Source organism: Acanthopagrus latus, chromosome 11, assembly GCF_904848185.1.
Source record: "Acanthopagrus latus isolate v.2019 chromosome 11, fAcaLat1.1, whole genome shotgun sequence".
NCBI lineage: Eukaryota > Metazoa > Chordata > Actinopteri > Spariformes > Sparidae > Acanthopagrus > Acanthopagrus latus.
In genome coordinates, this window is record NC_051049.1 from 15368019 (window position 1) to 15386661 (window position 18643).

The 18643-nt window shown below is 44.5% G+C and overlaps 2 protein-coding genes across 4 annotated transcripts; one reads left to right on the forward strand and one right to left on the reverse strand.

Moving 5' to 3' along the window:
* The first annotated feature begins 578 nt into the window (after positions 1-578).
* Positions 579-8829, forward strand: tab3 (TGF-beta activated kinase 1 (MAP3K7) binding protein 3). Of its 2 annotated transcripts, none has more exons than XM_037114195.1 (7): positions 579-798; positions 1500-1671; positions 1890-3150; positions 4659-4819; positions 5264-5357; positions 7403-7486; positions 7936-8829. In XM_037114195.1, the coding sequence occupies exons 2-7, from the start codon at positions 1570-1572 to the stop codon at positions 8079-8081; spliced, it is 1848 nt and encodes a 615-aa protein (XP_036970090.1). In that variant the 5' UTR covers positions 579-798; positions 1500-1569; the 3' UTR covers positions 8082-8829. The 2 variants fall into 2 exon arrangements, with proteins under 2 accessions (XP_036970090.1, XP_036970091.1); XM_037114196.1 differs by lacking the exon at positions 579-798 and adding an exon at positions 909-1042.
* On the reverse strand, positions 8598-17022 carry tmem47 (transmembrane protein 47). Of its 2 annotated transcripts, none has more exons than XM_037114197.1 (3): positions 16459-16974; positions 11530-11670; positions 8598-10479 (listed from the first exon to the last, which is right to left on the reverse strand). In XM_037114197.1, exons 1-3 carry the CDS (start codon positions 16682-16684, stop codon positions 10301-10303), a joined length of 546 nt encoding a protein of 181 aa, XP_036970092.1. In that variant the 5' UTR covers positions 16685-16974; the 3' UTR covers positions 8598-10300. The 2 variants fall into 2 exon arrangements, with proteins under 2 accessions (XP_036970092.1, XP_036970093.1); XM_037114198.1 differs by lacking the exon at positions 8598-10479 and adding an exon at positions 11080-11360 and having other exon boundaries at positions 16459-17022.
* Positions 17023-18643: the final 1621 nt, after the last annotated feature.

Consider the following 18643-nt stretch of genomic DNA (forward strand, 5'->3'; position numbering starts at 1 on the left):
CCTTATAAATATTTTTATTGGGATTGTCAGTTCATGTCAGTACCCCAGAACTAATTATAATTTTTTTGGTCTTATTTGACCTTAACATTGTTTCTCTCTATATATATTTTCTTCCCAAAACACACTTTTATCAGAGAGTGTATCCCGATTGAAGTCGAGTCCCATTTATTTTGCTTACATTGTATGTTTTATAATTGAATAAGATAGGCAGTTGGTATAACTTGTCGTGTGTGGCACTTTGTAACTTGGGTTTTCAGAGAGCCCTATAAATCAAAGTGAGTGACAGTTTTTCATTAATGATGTTTAATGTAATTTTTAATGAAATCAGAAATGTTTATAATTGTAGATCACAATATTTGTTTATCTTATTGACTGGTGTGGAGCTGGTGTGAGCTGAATCGATGTAAGAGCTGCAGGGTGTTGAATCCATTTGTATTTGTAGCCACTAGGCTAGATTTTGAAGTAAAACTTGTGGCTTTTGAGTAGAAAAGAGTAAAAAGTGAATGGAGTTCTGCCACATGATCAGCACAGGGGTACGGCACACAGACATGCGCACTACTGACGGCGTCAACCAGCCGATTTGAACAACTTCCTGGTCCGGGAAAATCTGACATTATCGCGATAGAGAGACTGTTCGTATGCAATTCAGCGGCAGCGGCCTTACGCTGGAATGTGAAACTACAAGTTATTTAGCCAGAACAACAATTTGACAAACCACGGCGTACCGTTTCAGAAATATCACGGCTCTCCTCGGGACTCAGCTATGGTCCGACACATGAGGGAGACTCATAACATATGGTAAGTTTTACAAAGCCGTGTTTGGCTAACGCTCGCCGAATTTAGCATGGCTAGCTAGCTAATCCATCAACACCCAGGCTTGTGACAGCTGACCAGCCAACAGGACCTAGCTAAGGCTAGCATTAGCAAAGTTAGCTGGCAGGCAGTTGACGAATTGGGCTAATCTTATTTGAACCGTTGACCTGTTTGCGCGATTGTGTTGCTGAATTAGCTACGGGTAACGAAGGACAATCTTCCGTGAATGGTAACGTTAATGATATTTTCTGCCTTAGCCACACAGCACACCGGTGAGGTTGTATGTTTGAGTGATGCACGGAGGCTAACAGATGCTGATAACTAGCCTGCTAGCTAGCGATGGTATGTCGTCGTTGCTTGGCGCAACAGTATGGCTAAACAAACAACAACAGACTGACAGGCACCTGGCTAGCACTCGTGTGCCACTGAGAGTGAATCCCAGTGACGCTGGCGTGTTGTCGCTGGGTTTGTGTGTGTTTATATTCCGTTTGTTTCTCCTCTCTTGATAGATCATTAATGCTCTATAAAAAGCTCAGGTTGACATGCCTCACAAAGACTGTTTAATTGATCTGTAATTACTGCTGACACATTGGGTGTGTGACAGACTTTGGGCAGGCCAACGGCGCTAACAGGATTATTGAGAGCGCTCCCATGACATGTTCTGCCTGTCATGTCTGCATGTGCAGGGGATGAGACGAGGTCGGTTATCGAAGCGTTTGCAGCGTTGGGCTCGTTGACTTTCTATGTTGGCTGAGGATGGCGCAGGGAGGCTCTCAGCTCGACTACCACATCCTGCAGGACCTTAAGCAGCGTTTCCCAGAGATCCCAGAGGGGGTAGTGTCACAGTGCCTTCTGCAGGTATTCACACATATACTTATGCTCCATATGCTCAGATAACCTGTTTGCACAGTATGGGATGTAGTTACAGAGTGATGTGCACTTTAAAAGAGGGTTGTCTTATTTCTGTGCATATTACCTTGTTTGTCATGATGTGATGTATAATGGCAGTAAAAACAAGATGAGCATTTAAACACTCCACACTTCCTGCCTGAGACTGTTCTCTATTGCTGTCTCAGAACAACAACAACCTGGATCTTTGCTGCCACCTGCTGGCTCAGGAGAGTAATCGATACCTGTATGGCGAGTTCCATCACAGTCCAGAGGAGGGGCGACTGAGCCGGAACCACATGCTGCACATTAGCCTGGGCTACCCTGGCTCAGATGCAAACAAGGCAAATGGAGGTGCAGCAGGAGTCGGGCGCTCCCTCGTGCACAGCACCAGTGACAGTCATATCGAACCCCAGCGGCCCAGCTACCCTGAGCCACTGTCGGCCCCTGCCACCATGGCCCCCTCCCCAGGTTACAATCCTTTCTTTATGAACGATCAGAGCCGGTCAGCTAGTACTCCCACCCCTCCACCCACAATGCAGGGCATGTCTCCTACATACGCCCCCGTCCCACGTTATACTATGAACCCTATAACAGTCACACTTTCGCAAAGTATACCCAGTGTCCCACAGGCTCTGCAGATCCCTCCTGGGCACTATCCTAACAGCACTAACACCACCTTGTACATTCGACCCTCACCTTCCCAGAGCCCCCAGCCAGCGCCCTGGTCCTCCTCAGGGCCGCCTGTGTATCAGCATCAGCAGTCCCCCTACAGCACGCCCACATATGGTTCGCCTTACAGCTCCCCGCAGCATCAGGTACAGCCACCACAACCACAGCCCCAGCCGCAACCCCAGCACCAGCAGTATGTCTTCCTTCCCATTAGCTCCCCAACTCTTCCCAGCATGCCCTACCATCACCAGCAGCAACCCCAGCAACAGCCAGCAGTGTATAGGCCCTACCACACAAAAAGCCCCCTCAAGAACCAGATAGAGATTACCCTGGAGGGTCCACGACCTCGCAGCAATTCGCCTGTGCACACCGCCCACCCCCAAGGAGCGCTATACATGGCCAACAGCCCCTCGCCCAGCTCCCCTTCGAGGGGCATCACCATGAGCGGACCTTCAGGCCCGGCATCATTCCACCCCGGCATGTTCCTGCAGCATCAGGGTCCTGCAAGGCCTCGGCCCGCCTCCTCTCCTCAACCGGGCCAGTCAGCCTACACCTTCAAAATCAAAGTGTCCCAAGGAGGCCAGACACAGAGGTCGCTCAGCTCACCTCCTGTGGCAGAAGCGGAGTCTCTTCTCAACATAGTAGACCAAGGGGCGCACAACGCTGCTCCTGCACCGATCCTGCCCATCTCTGCTCTACCGGGGAATATTGCCAATCAGCTTCAGCAAATGCCCCGACGTTCAAGCTCAGGCTCTGATGACTATGCCTACACACAAGGTAAGACATTCTTCTTTGAAATTCTCTTTTTCTATTGAATAATCTTCGCGTGTGACTTTCTGTCTGTTGGAGTTGACCTGGGACGTGTGCTTGGGGTCGTATTGCCAGAGGTAAAAACCAGAATAAAGGCTAAGAATAGCTGATTTCATCTTAGATGATATTTGACCTGCTACCGATGTTAATGAAACCACCATTGATGTGAGTTGACAAGTAAACTTAGAATTTGATAATTTTAGTAACATTGAAATTTTTTGTTAGTGAGCGGGTCCGGACGCTTTTACATGTCAGCCCCCTCCCTTCAGAACCGTTGGGCTTTCCTGTTTATAGACACAGTGGCCAGGGGTGTGTGTGTGTGTGTGTGTGTGTGTGTGTGTGTGTGTGTCTATGTATGTGTGAGAGAGAGAGAGAGAGAGAGATTGAGTGACAGTGACAAACACTGGTGTCAAGACCTTCTTTATTTGCATGAAAATAGCTCTACCTAACTGCCAGCACTTCAAGGCCATGTCCACACGTACCAAACCTATCTTTTTTTATTCCCGTCTTCCCTGGCATTGTTTCAAGAGTATTTGCGTCCAAATGGATCCATTATTAACGACTCAACACGCTTGGCGTGGTGCTTGAAATTCACCAAAAACGGAGAGGAAACTGAGCATGCGTGTAAAGCTTGCACGCTGTATTCTGTCAGACAGTAGACATCTAAAATGATGGGGTGTATGCGGTTGCCCGTAATCCTTTTTTGCTCAGCTTAGTGTCAGAGGAGCATGATATTTTGCTCTAGTAACCCTAATAGGTCCAATATCTTCTGCAGCACAAACACAAGCTTGTAGTCCGCCGTTGTTGTTGTTGTTGTTGTTGTTATGAGACGTCACAGTGTTAAGAGGTCAAAGGCTAGAAGTCGAGGGGTGGGGCGATGGGGCCAATGCTCAACTCTCGTACTGTTTACTGATTGAAAAGGATACCCTGTAAACCAAAATCTTTGCATAATTCTTACAGATTTTTGGATGAGATCAAACTTCTTAATCAGTCAGATACTGCTGCATCTTTGTGTGCTTGCCATTGATAGTAGATGTTTCTACTGTAATTGGCAGTTTTCATCATGTATCAAATGTTTGGGTTTTTTTCATCCTAACTGTGACAAAGAAGTGTTAATTATGTGTTGCGTGATCATAATTTTGTTGTGTTGAGCAGCCATCCCGTTGACATAGTTTGCAGTTATATTAATATTATCATGTGTGCTTTGTGTACGCTTTTCCTCTTTTAATTATTTTGTTGTATTGCTAAACTGTTGATGGCTAGACTTCCTTAAAAGCAAACACTGATCCTGTACTTCATGATTTGTCTATGATACTACCTGTTGTTTAATCAGCCTTGTAACTTGATGTCAGTGCTGAGCTTTTATATTTGGATCTTATAGTAACTGAGCACTCAAAAAAAGTTATATAGAAGGTTTTATATAAACGTTCAGATGTTACTCTTAAAATTCATGCATTTCATGTGTCTGTCTTTAGCTCTGTTGCTCCACCAGCGGGCCAGGATGGAGCGTCTATTGAAGGAACTGCTGCAGGAGAAGCAGAAACTAGAGCATCTGAAGGCCGACGTCAACAATATGGAATATGACGCCCTTCAAAGACGCTTTCGACGAGTCAACTCCACCAGTCTTATACCCAGAGTAAGGGTTGCACATATACTTGCCCTCACATAAATGTTGTTTGCGCTTTACAATTTTATGTCACCACAAATCTTTTTGTATTCTTTCATGTGCTCACAAAAGTTAATGTACAGTCACAGGCTGCAAAATTTTTATTTATATCTCAAGTTCAGATGTAATAATATCTCAGACTCCCATCTGTAATTTGTGTTCTGCGCTGTTTAAAAGGCAGAAAAGTAATATTGTTGATCCAAAAAAACAATCTAACTCGACATCTAACATCTAACTTGACATAGTTTTCCAGATGAGGCTAAAAAACAGCACTAATATTTTGACAAATTGCACTGTTGTTAGTGATGTAAAACTTTCCAACTTATAAAAAGAAGTTTGAAAGGACAGACAGGCAATATTTGGTTGTCTATTTTTGTCTAATCTAAATGGGTTGTGTGTTTTCATTGGCTGCAGCCTGAAGAGATGACCCGATTGCGAAGTCTGAACAGACAACTTCAGATTGATATCGACTGTACCCTGAAGGAGACGGATCTACTGCAGTCTAGAGGTATATACACACACACACACACACACACAGATGAACATTGCTGCACATAAACCTTTGAAGTGTGCCTCTGATTTATTTGAAAGCATTGATCTTGAAAGAGCCAAGCCCAGAAGCAGAGTCTGGTCCACAGTGATGGATGAGGCTCCATCACGCTGCGTACAGATGCAGCATTCTAAAATGACCAGCTGGTCCATGACAGGACCCCGGCCGGTCTAGGGTTGACCCTCACTAGGCACAGTGTTTAGCATGGTATCTAATCCTTGTTGATTACATAATTGATAAGAGTGTTGCCTCGAAATTCCCCAGTGTGTGGAATTGAGTTTTTATGCTTCATATATTTGCCAGGAGCTGTTTTTTTAAGAAGCTGAAGCAGTCTAACTGGCAGCAGGCTCAAGAGATTTACCAATTTTCTTGCAATCAGTCAAGTGCAACTGAAAAATTGGGCCACAGTGTTCCTGGAAAATTGCATTAAGCATGCTTCTAATTTATTTCAATCTTGAAATGCCTTTGTAATGGTATAGTTGAGATGTCATGTATGCAAGATGTTTAATCATTTGCTTTATCTTTGGCACTCACCCAAAAAGCTGTGTATGGTGAAGCACATGGATAGCAGTTGTTATATGTTCAGTGTCTCTTTTTCTGAGACTTTGAATGTTGGTTCACCTCACCAGTGCCCTTTGTAGACCAAATACTCACAGGAGGCAGAAGAGCCACAGTAGATCTATACTCATGCGAATGGCACATAGAGCTGTTCTGTAGAAAAACATGAATTTATAACGTAAAGCTTTCAGTGCGTGCTCCTGGATAAGCCGGGCTTCACTTGCGGGGGAACATAGTAAAAAGGACCATCGCCTTGTGTGATAATCTGCGAGGAGGAGTTTCCTTCCTGTGCGTGTGTCTGCGTATTACTGTCTGTTTGGACACAAGTGTTTGGAATAAAAAACAGAATCCGAAACAGCATTGATAGTATTTCTAATGAATATAGTGGATCGGCATATTTTGACATTTCAAACACTTAACTTCAGGAGCACAGCATGGGATGCACATTTCATCATTTATCAGAATCAGGACACTTCTATCATAAAATGTATCTTTTATATAATTTATCAGAGGTTTTGGGGTATCACATTAGCACACCATTAGCAGACCGGTGTACCCAACTGGTCCTTATATTTAGATAGTTTATTTTTTTCCTGACTTTCAGTGTTTACTTCTTTCTGCTTTTCGATTTTTGTTGATTATATCAACAAATATTTGATACTTGGGGCCGTGATTGCAGTTGTTACAGAGAATAATTAAAATGATGGATGCTGTTATAGATCTTGGAAAAACGCCATTATTTTTATTTCGTTGTGTTCCTCTTGAGGTCCAGCTTTCATACACTCACAAAGCAGCTTATTGAGCACGAGAACTTTGCTCACAAATTTCATCCAGATGCAAAAAAATACCAAGTAAAATAAGTTAACATCTGACAGTAAGCCTGTTTGTCTTACATTCCTTTTTAATGATGGCAAAACTATTCATAATCTACTCTAAGTAAACAACTAAATCCCCTGTTGATGATTGTGTCATAAATCTGATTTGGCACAAGCATCCCATTTGGCTATGTAAACATTCCAGAAAAAGTGAGCATCCCTATTTCATGTTGCAAAGCCCTCAAATGTGTCTTGTGTTCCAAATTGAGACCCAAAAATCCTGTAAATGGTTGAATAGTTTTTGTGATTGCAATAGTTCAAACCAAATTAAGTGCTTTGCTTATAAAACTCTAATAGTAATGAACTCATCAGTCCTGGGGCCTTCTGGATGCCAAAACTCTGCACGGCAGTTTAAAAAAAAACTTTGGTTCTTTTGTTGCTGCAAAGCTTTTTTGACTGTTGACCCTCAGTTCTGTTTTTACTGGAGTCCTGTGTGTTGGAATGGATGAGGATTCTGCTTATTGTCAGACTGAACACCAGCGTCAGTCAAGAGGCTCAAAGATTGGACCTGCGGTTTCGATGGCTACTTCTAAACAAACTTCTGTATCTGGTTTCTGCTCTCCTCCGCAGGGAAGTTTGACCCAAAAGCAATGAGCAATTTCTATGACAACATTCAGCCCGGTCCTGTGGTGCCGCCCAAACCTGGGAGGAAAGGTGAGGACTGTCCTGCGTAACTTTCAGAACCTAAAAGTGATTCATTGAGTTAGAGATGAGAAAACAAGATGTTCTACAGGGTAAAATCACCTGTTAATACTGTTGCCAAGATACAGATTTTGATCGTTGAGGTCATCACTCAGATTACAGCATTTGTCTTATTTGGCTTCAGAGATTGAAGTTAAACTGACGGTGGTCTGTGTTTGTTTCCACAAATCTGTTGTTATGGAAACTAGATGAGAAACCTTGCCATTTACTGAATGGACATGTCTGTTAACATTAATGCTGAATGGCTGACACTTGAATGCATGCCTCACACGTGTGTTCAGTGACAGCCGTGGTTAATTCCAGCCATGAGTTGGAGACACTTGAATTGTTGTGACGTTCTGCACTTTAACACGCGAATAAACAGCTTTGTTCATAAAAGTGCTTCTCTCTGCCCCTGTCAGAAGTGGAGCAGGGCTCCAAGCCAGTGCCGGGGCCCCAGAGGGACGAGGACTTCGAAGGGGCCCAGTGGAACTGTGAAAGCTGCACCTTCCTCAATCACCCTGCACTCAACCGCTGTGAACAGTGCGAGATGCCGCGCTACACCTGAGCTTGGTGCTGCACTGTGTCGCCCACCCCTGCCCTGTCCCCCTGGATAGTATAAGCCCCATCCCTCTGAAAATCTGCAGAACCTGTCTCGAGGTCTTCCCCTGTCAATCAATATATAAGTCCCTCTTACCTGCTGAGGAAGAGCCACTATCCCTCTCCGCCCACTCGTCCTGCTCACATCTACTACTCCTGTGCACTTTGACCCTTGTTTCCCATTGGCGGATGATGATTCTTTGCTCGGACAGCTGGAGACTCTTCTCGTGTCAAAATGTATAAAAGAGGGAGTGACACGCAGCGACTCTGGCAGCGGGTGGGTCGGGGCTTTGGAAAGGTCAAGAACGACGGAGGATCGAGGAGGAGGAGGAGGATGAGGAGGAGCTAAAGAACATTGAATGCAGAATGAGTGACTGCCCTGTTTACACAAAACTGCGCCCATTCCTGAACTCAAAATGGAGGCACTTCCACTTTAACCCAGGACCTGTAAACTCTCTCTCTGACAGTCAAACAATGGAAGCAATGGTATATACGTTCTGACTAATGCGAAATGTAGACTGTACACTGTATCTGGCTCTGTATTAGAGCTCATTTCACTGAAAGAAGAACACTAAAGACACTTGCATAGGAGTATATTCCTGGTACTTTTATGCATATTATGCCACCCTGTATCATGTGTTCAAATGATGTTGATTTCCTGTGCAAATGCCTCAACTTGCTGTACTTAATAAAGGAGCTGATTCTATGTGACTTGACCACGCACAGCTGGCATGTCTGCATAGTTTTTCATATTAACGGATGAACCAAACGCACATTTTTTTTTCTCCCCAATATATGTTTATTGTGTTAGTAATCAAACCAGTGGGAATCAGAAACACAGCAGTAAATGGTAGTGGCATGCGTACACTCGCTCGCTCTTATCACTCTCACTAATGTTGCAAGAGGGCGCTGGAATGTTTCTGACTACTTTTATAGTGAGGTTCAAGGTGAACGGAGCAGGTCTTCCACCACTGTAAGTCTCACCTCTGTCCTCCACCAGGTTTCAAAATGTCATCTTTTCTTCTGTATCGATCCCAAAGTCGACATAACACTACTCATGCACAGCACAGCTCCTAAAATGCTTAACCGTGGACCTTTTAATTTAGATGCAAGAACTACAATGATTTTCTGCTACATCCTCATCTGAAGCAGAAAAAAAACCTACTGTTGTGGTGTTTACTTCTGCCGTGAGAGGTTCCTACGGGGTGAGAAGATAAGGAGGCATCACATGGGGAAGTGTGGAAGCACATGCTGGGTGGTATGATCATGCAGACATGCGCACACACTCGGCAGACATGGTCATTCACCATCTTCCTTCCCACTGGGGCCTGGAATGAATATTCTGCTTACTTCACATACTTACATATAGTACAACAGCTTGAGTAAAAAAAGCGGGGTATAACTCGGGTTATGCTGCAGGTTTAACATTAGCAGGTTTTGACCATGTGACAGACTATGTGCTGTTCATTAACCAGCGCATGTTCCTCTCATGAGTCTGATGTCATTTCGAAGGTGGCTGTGGAATGTTTTTACTGTCCTCTGTTTATTATGAGTATCGCTGAGCTGCAGGAGGAGAATCAAGCCAGTACTTTGGAGCTTTGTGACATGTTTTTCACCAAGCTATTCCACTGCTGGAGGAAGAAGACGTCATGTATCTCTAACAGAGACGCAGCATGTCGCATTTCCTTTATTTCGTCCCGTCATCACCTCAGTAGGAAATCTTCCTCCCTGGATCCATTTCTTCCCTGACTGGCCCGGGTTGAAATCACTCTGTGCCTTTCTCTGCTTGGATTGGTTAATTAGACCACAATTCGTCCCAGTGTGGGGTCAGTGAATCCATCTGTTCCCTACAGACCTACTGGAGTCCCACTTAAAGGGGACAAGGACACTCTCTCACAAATTAAACAGTCTGGTTTGGATTTCTTCATCACGGCTGCATTTGGTGCCAAAAATGAAAGAGCACAGGTCTCTGGTCCAGTGAGTGAGGAGAGTCTTTGAGACATGTAGTTCACAGTATCAAATGAAAGAGCTTATTTCCAGTCCTGAAACTAACAGTAAGCTTTTGTTTATTTATCCCTATTTTTCTAGTCTGTGGTTTGCGCCTTGTGTAACAAACAGAAAAGTCCCTATCACCGAGAGGACGCTGGGTGAAACAGAGTCTCAGTTTCTGCTCTTGTCGTGCGTACTTTAGTAGTAGTCTTCGTAGTTCTTGGGGTTGAGGCAGTAGAGGATGGCTCCCCCGAATGAGAAGATGGTGGATCCCCAGGCCAGGCCGTAGCCCCAGTTAAACTCGTGGTACACTCTCAGGCTGACCGTCTCAATGAACTTGATGGGAAACAGGACCAGGCTGCACACCTGGAGCACCGCTGCAGGGGAAATGCGAAGGAGAGAAGGTGTGGTAGACTGCTACATATTAAAGTTAAAAAACAAACAAAAACATATAAATAGATCAAAAATAGATATTTTTTCCTATCCATCCATCTACTGTTTTTTGTTGTGAGTTGTTGAGATTTGGAGGTATCGGCTGTAAAGACGTCTGCCTCGTCTGTAAGGCTGTATAATGGAACCAGGTGGCACTCGGCTTGTGGTGCTCAGAGTGCTGAAAAAAAAAAAAAAATCGAATTTGAAAACTACAAAAGCAACGTCTCTTTCCAGAAATGACCCGGTTACTTAAGATAATCCACAGAGCTTGTTGTGACTTTTAGGAACTTTTTTCTCTCTATGTCACAGCGCAGAGGAAACTGTACAGCTACTCATGGACAAGGGACTAGCTAACTATGCTAGCTAACGTTACAGCTCAGCTGAGGAAGAGGATGCCGTGAGTGTTGCTGATTTTTAACTTAATTTATTTTATCAGCAATCTATTTTTTTCCCTGATATTAATATTATATCAGAAACTTTTACTCAAATTCCACTCAGATGACTGATTTCTCTTCTGCCATAGTAATACTCTTTAAATATCTTTTACTTGAGTATGATTCTGAGGTACTTTTTTTTACAACACTGACGCTTCCCTGACCCTCTGCACAGTGATACAGAGTAGTTCGGTAGAAAGAAAATAGTTCCGACATGAAACTGCTCGCAACAAGGTCCGTGGATCGTCTTTAAAATGCTGAATTCTGGGAGGAGACGTTGCTTTTGAGTTTTTCAAATGTATTTTTTAAAGAGTGCCATCGAGTTCCAATCATATTTGAGAGAAGGCAGCCATCTCTATGGCCGATATCTCCAAACAGATGGATGAAAAGCACTGCAGGTAAGAGGGGAAATGCATAGCATAGATTTTGGGGTGACCTTTCCCTTTAAAACATAAACTGGAAAGAGAAGGATGGAACTCTCACAGCCGCTAAAATCCTCTATTCACAATCCTCTATTTACTAATCCTTCATCCCTTCGTCCTTGAATTTCTCTTTACGTACCTGCAGAAAACAGCATGACAGCCACGGGCTTGTAGCAGCGGCTCCTGGAGCTGAGGCACAGGGAGATCACCGCCACGAGGAAGGAGAGCAGGGTGAGGGCCGCTCCCCCCAACAGCAGGGCCAGTGTGGCGATCTGCCAGTCTGAGACAAACACACACAGGGACAGAGAGAGGAGGGAGGGAGGGAAGAAGGGCATGAAATCACACCGAGATAGAGAGTGACATAGGTAGCTAAAACGGGGGTTACTCTGGAGAGCCGTGTCTGTGCTGCTGACAGGAGGCAGGAGAGTGGGGAGATAGGAGGAGGAGGAGGAGGAAGAGGAGGAAGAGGAGGGAGGCAGCAGAGCAGGGCACGGGCCTTGTTTTGGCGAGCCTCAATCTCACACAGGGGGGGAAGAACGATCCCTCCCGCCGAAGTTTGTGGGAAATTACCGCTGTGTAAACAAACTACTTGTGGCTCAGAGGCTGACACAGCTCATCGTTCATCCTCCGAGATGCAGCGGCCTGTGATGTTTTGACGTGAACCACGGGTGATCCATGGCCAGTAGCAGAAGAAGAATGTGAACCATGCAGTGGATAACCTCCGCTGAACCCAGCACAGCAGTTTCTGGCTTACAAGAAACAAACAAACAAACAAACAAAAAAAAAACGCCCGGCCCGGCTACGCGCGGCTTCTCCGGGCTTTCGGTTCAGCGATGGATCCTAATGCGGCAGAAAGAGACAAAGTGGTTCTGTGAGGGGACTCGGATAATGAGGATCCCTCCCCGTCGGCTGATGCCAGCTCAGCAGCATCCTCAGCGTTTTCATTCAGATTTACTCCGAAAAAACACTCGACTGGAAAACAACTCGCTTCCCTATTGAAAGTGGAGAAGAAGGCCTGTGTGTCAAAGAGAGAAATCATTACAGTAGAGGGATTGTTTTGTTTTCTTTGTGCAGGGAAAAAAAAGTGCGTTTGAGAAAAACAGTTTTTTTTCACATACTTAATTAGACATGGGATTTCAACTGAAACTCACTTTGTTATTGTTTAGAGATTAAAGGTCTCTTCTGTAGCTTTACTGCGTGCTCGCGGAAACAGGAGGTCTATATGTAAACAGGCAGGGGATATTATGATGAGGCGTTTGATTACACGGGAGGAAATAATTAAGAATATAGTGGCTGAGAGAAAAATAAATAACATCAAAGCATACAGGGAGCTTTGCATAAGTGGCTCAATGTTAGAGTGGGTGGAAAGTTCATACTGTAAGACTTAAGTTTCAAACTTTTGTTTGTCTTTTCCTTTGTCCGTATACATGCTTTTGTCTATCACAGAGCCCAGGAAATAAGAAAATTAAAAAAAAAAAGATGAGCTTTGCCAAGAATATTTCCACTCTATTGAGGCAGAAAACCATTAAAACATTCACCAGCAGAGAGAAAGTGACGGAGCATAAGCTGCTTAAAATACAGTTCCCACTCGTGTTGGAGGGAAACTTTATTCCAGGGGCCAAGCAGCTCAAATATAAACAAACATCAGCCACTTCTGACCAAATATGGTTCAGGATTTAGGAGTTTAAAAATGGGCCCTGTCACCACAGGATGTTGGAAACAGCCCACAAAAAGCAGAGCCCCCCCCCCCCCAGCCTGTGCTCTTGCACAACACGAGGCCCCCTCGAACACCGACCCCTTGACTTGCCACACTGCCTCTCTCTGGCTGACTTGACCTGTAGTTGTCAGAGCGAGATACATAGATACATTCCCTAGGTCAGTTCGGTGCCTTCAGCCCAGCCACTCGTAAAACCGAAAAGCCTTATCAGCGCACCCACAACTAAGCAGGACGCGGAGAGTCGTCTCATTTCAGATTTGGAACAGACCCCGTATGCTGTGCAAGAAACACAGCCAGAGTCGGAGTGCTTAGAGGCTTTGAACAAGCAGGAAGCGCCAAACTATTAATCTGAGCCCCGCACGATGACAGATGGAAAAAGGAGATACAGCGCACAAGATCCAATCTGAGCATTAATTACGGTCCCATGTGTGCACGTCAGGGGCTGCTCAAGTGTTGATCGAAAAAATCCTCCGGGGCCCCAATTCTGTTCCTTTGTCTGAGACAATGGAGGAAGATCTGTGCCACAGAAGAGCCTCGAGTGTCTCTCGCTGTCACACACACTCAGTCTCAATCTCTCAGCGTAGCAGAAGTTTAAGATGCAGCAAGTACATTAGCCGGCTCATGAGCGACAGCCTTCCCGTGCTCTCTGTACCTAACACCGTGCCGCGACCTCGATCAGAGAGAGGACGGTCACCCAAATACAGGATCGATAACGTGTTACATTATTAATACACCCTGCCATCACTGCGTCCGGCTGCCTCGCTCACACTATGGCTCCACATTCGTCCCTTCATCTCACACCGACCTGGCATCCACACACACTTCTCTTGCACGACCGTCCCACATTCCTCCCCCTGTGTCAGGCCTGTATCTTCTATACTTGACCTCCGACCCTCCGCTTAAGTGCCAGAAGAAGTGTGTGAGTGCATGTCTGTGTATTTAAAACTCTCCATGAATTTGTAAGAAGGCAACATAGCGCTTCTGCTTTCGAATTCACACTGGTGCCCCGGACACACACACACACACGCACGCACACATATACACATGCAGAGCAAGTTCAAAACATCTGAGCGACCAGCTGGTGTTTCAAACTAACAGGATTTATTTAATGCCCAGAGCATGACACACACTGAGGAAATATTGGGGGGCTGACGAGAGGAGAGGAGGTTGGGTGGAACCTGATTACTGGGATTCGAATCAATAAGCTTAGCCAAGCACAAGCCCGAGGAAATGGGCAGTTTGCTGTGTGCATTTACTGTGGTATGCTGCTGCTGCTGCTGCTGCTGCTGAGCGCTGACAAGGAGGGAGACTGCATGTCTTTATATGGCACCAAAGTGCACTTTGTCTGCGCTGACAGAGGAGGATCGGGGCCAGCGTGGCCCACAGTTACTCATCTCTCAGACAGAAAGAAAACATTTTGTCAGACTAACAAAAACACAATTCACCACTCAGCACACAGGAGGAGGTCAGAGGCAGCACAGAGTGGAATACATATATATATATATATATTTAGCAGCACGCACACACACACACACACAGTCACGCACATTGAGACAAACTGAAGTCAGGAGTGCAGTGTGAGATAAACCTACATAAGCTTTGCCCTAATTTTACATCTGCAGATGTTTAGACAACTTTAGGCTGATGAAATTCCTGCTGAGATTAAATTCGCACAATAGTAGGCACCACACGCGCTGTAGCTGCAGTTTCTAACACTACCCGAATTTAAACTTTGATACGATACTAGTACAAAAGAAAATATCAAGCTACTCGATACCTATTTTCTTACCACAGCAAAAGAGAAAAAAAAGTGCTATAGGTTCAGGAAAAAAAGGAACTTTTTACCTCAATCAGTGAGATTTGTTTGTTGGTTGGTTGGACTGTCACCAGGATTACACAAAAACTACTTGACGGATGTCCATGAAACCTGAATGGAGGACGGGTCTGAGCCCAGAATACACCACATTGACTTTTGGTTTGGATCCAGATAAAGGGACCGATCCAGGGATGTTTCTCTCACTTCCTTTCACATTGCAAAATATTGGCTTTTTTATTTTTATTTTACTGACAGTGTCATTAATTTCTCAGGGAATCAAGCATGGAATTACATCTGGCTGGAGTCTATGAGTGAAAATCTAATGATAGATCTGTTTTTTTTTTTAAGCATGAAAAAAAACAGTATCAGAAGAAGTATAAATGCAACCCGTAACAATCCCAGCAGCCAATTCTATCCTACTTTTTTAAAAACAGTTTGTGGTGCTGGACTGGATTATACCATGAAGGGTTTCTATTATTTTGTCCACCTTACAAACCACTTCAACCTAATGAAGCAATACCAAATGCCATGGCCTAAAAACATTGTTTTAATTATTAAAGACTAGATGGCAGGATTTAGGCTGCAACAAGACGTAAATAATAACTGCTGTTCTGAAACCATGACGGCCTTTCACAGCAACCTATCCTCCATCACGTTCTCTTTTTTTCTTTATCACTCAGTGACCAGCTGTGATGGAAATATGACATGCTTCCTTCAGAAAAAAAAAAAATAATAAAACCCTTCATGGGGACTCCATGTGCAGACAGAAGTTTCCTTAATGGTGGAAATCTGCGTTTCTGGAGTGCTTCACTTGTTACCCTGGTTACTAATCTCCAGGCATCTGGATCTCTGGGGAGCTCTCTGCTCTGAGTTGCCCTCGCTCCTTGGCCGGTGAAGAAACCCACACAAAGGCTCATTTTGTGCGCAACAAAAGGCCAAATGAAACCCCAGCTGGACCGCTCCTGGCCAGGCAGGATTCCCACATCATTCAGTGGCTGCACTGGGCAAATGTCTCAGAAGCAAATTTAACACGTCTACATGGAAAACTCAAGGTGTCTCATTCACTCTACACACTTTGAGACTCAAGGATAAACTTTTTAATTCTTCTTCTTCTTATTATTATTATTTCTGATTTTTCGCCTCTCAGATGTGCAAGCCTATTGTTCACTATCTTATTACATGTGGAAAAGTTCTGCAGTTTAAATTAACCAGGCAATAGCTAATTATAAAGTAATTAACATTTAGCTGTCTCCTGGGTGGTGTTTTATAATTCTCACCCTCGGAACAGATTGGTGGAGCAGCGCAGTGTCTGCGGGGATCCTTTGTTATCCCCTCAGGCTGCGCATCTGACTGCCATTTGAATATGAATGTGGGTGTCTGTCTGCAACCCCAAAATCTGCCATTTCAAGGGCGAAACATTCCTAAAACTACAACACCGGACTGGGCGACAAAAAGAGAGAAAGAAAAAAGAAAAAAAAAAAACTTCCAAAACAACATGGTGGCGCATCACCCCATCACATGAGCGTCTGCCTCACCGGTGGTCAGCGTGCTGTTGCAGGACCACTCCACGGAGCTGACGGGCTTCCAGCAGGACACCCACATGGACAGGTAGTACTGGTCGTCCGCCGTGACCCACGCCGGGCTCAGCACCGCCCCGACATCCAGGCACAGGGCGAGAAACACGCACACCAGTCCCACCAACTTCAGGGGCGTCAACGCCGACACCCGGACCTCCTCTGTGCCGCTCACGGATGAAGCCATCTCTAAAGTATTTCACTCATGAAAACAAAGACAAACAAAAAAAACTAAAATGAAAAAAAGAAGAAAAAAAAGAAGATGTATGAGCGCCCGGTGGCTTCGATGTTCTTCTTCAAATTCAAAAATGATTCGGGTAGAGGTCCCCTCCCGCTCCGTGCCCGTGCTGTTGGGTGGCAGGATGGGGAGCCGCCGCCGCTCACTCCGCGTCCCGAGAGCCGAGAGCGCTGCTGCCGCTGCTGTAGAGCCAGAGCTCTGCGGAGGGACCGAGCTGCGGATCACTGAAATAACACCAGGCTGCACCTGCTGCTGGGTCCTAGTGCCTAGACTGACTCTCTCTCTCTCTCTCTCTCTCTCTCTCTCTCTCTCTCTCTCTCTCCCTGGCCTTGTCCACACCAGCCCGGTTATTTTTGCAGCCGAGGTTTTGTTAAAAAAAAAAACAAAAACAAAAAAAAAACACGTCCACACCAGGGGTGTAATAAAAATAACACTGTACACACGCAACCGTAAATCCGCCACCAATTTAGTTGGTTAGTCCTCATGCTGGTGTATTTTAGTGATGCTCCTCGACAGCCAATCAGATTTATACAATAAAAGGAAGTGGATAACAGTAATGTTTAGTGGTCAACTTCTTTGGGTTTCAGCATGCAGAAGTGCTGATTTCACAACTTTTATCAAGTCACCAAAAAAGACACTATAATGGAAAACATATCAAAAAAATATTCATGTCATTCATTGTCCAGTGGATGGGTTTTAGGCCTCAGACCTCAAACTCTCATCAAGGGAGAGGTGACTAGTGAACTACAAGCAGTGACAGTTCTAGATCCATTTTAACAGGGGGGCCAGGTTTGGGACTGGCTTTTTTGTGGGGGGGCAAATACAACCCGCGAAAAAAGACAAATCCCTCATTCAGACAAGGGATAAATGGGACCGCCCCTGACTACAAGTAAATTGATAACAAACTTGATTGTGACAGGGATGCTGTGTAGGAAGGCAATCAACATCATCTTCATCATCATCATCATCATCATCATCATGTTGTTGATGTTGATGATGATGATGATGATGAAGATGATGATGATGATGATGACGATGACAGTTATGATGCCATGCCATTGCTGATGCAGATTGTGTTGTGATGGCAGAGATGTTCACAATGTAATCAGCGTATCTGGTATCTCACTATGCACTAGACCTGTTTTTAACTGTTGCATTTGTTTAGCTTTCCTTGTGATTTGTAGATGTTATTGTTGGTTGTTTACTTTTTTCTCCTGTGAAAAATGCAATTTTCCCACAGAGCCTATTGTTTGAGATTTTCAAAAGGCATTCTTGGAGACACACTCAAACATATCAACTACAGCACGTCTGCACTAGAGTCACAGTTGAATGCACAGAACACATCTCAGGATTTCTCCATGACCACTATAATGTACGCATACCTATACAAAAGCTGCATGATGACTGTATTTATTAACATTTTCTTATAGTTTTTTAGAACATATTTTTGGTTTCAAGCTTTATTGCACAGTTTTTAAAATTGTCTTTACACTGTTTTAGACTTTCTGCCACTTTACTCAGGCGAAATATATAATTAAGTTAATATTGCGATAAAGGAAACAATTTACAAGCATTGTAAGGCAAACCATCCAGAGAATATATTTTTTCCTAATTTAATTTTAGTGGGCTCACATCTTACAACGCTGCTATTCTCTTGTGACACACTTTACCCTACTTCTCTCTCTCTTTTCTGTCTCTTCAGGTGAAACGCCTTGTTTAATACCACACTTTTTCTCACCTTCTTACACACACACACACACACACACACACACACACGCATACACACACACACACACACACACAAAAAGCTTACACCGTTAGTTTTCCCCCTAATTGAACTGAGCTAATCCATTGTCCTTAGGGAAGAATCTCGTAATTAATTCATATTGATTAACATGCACACACACG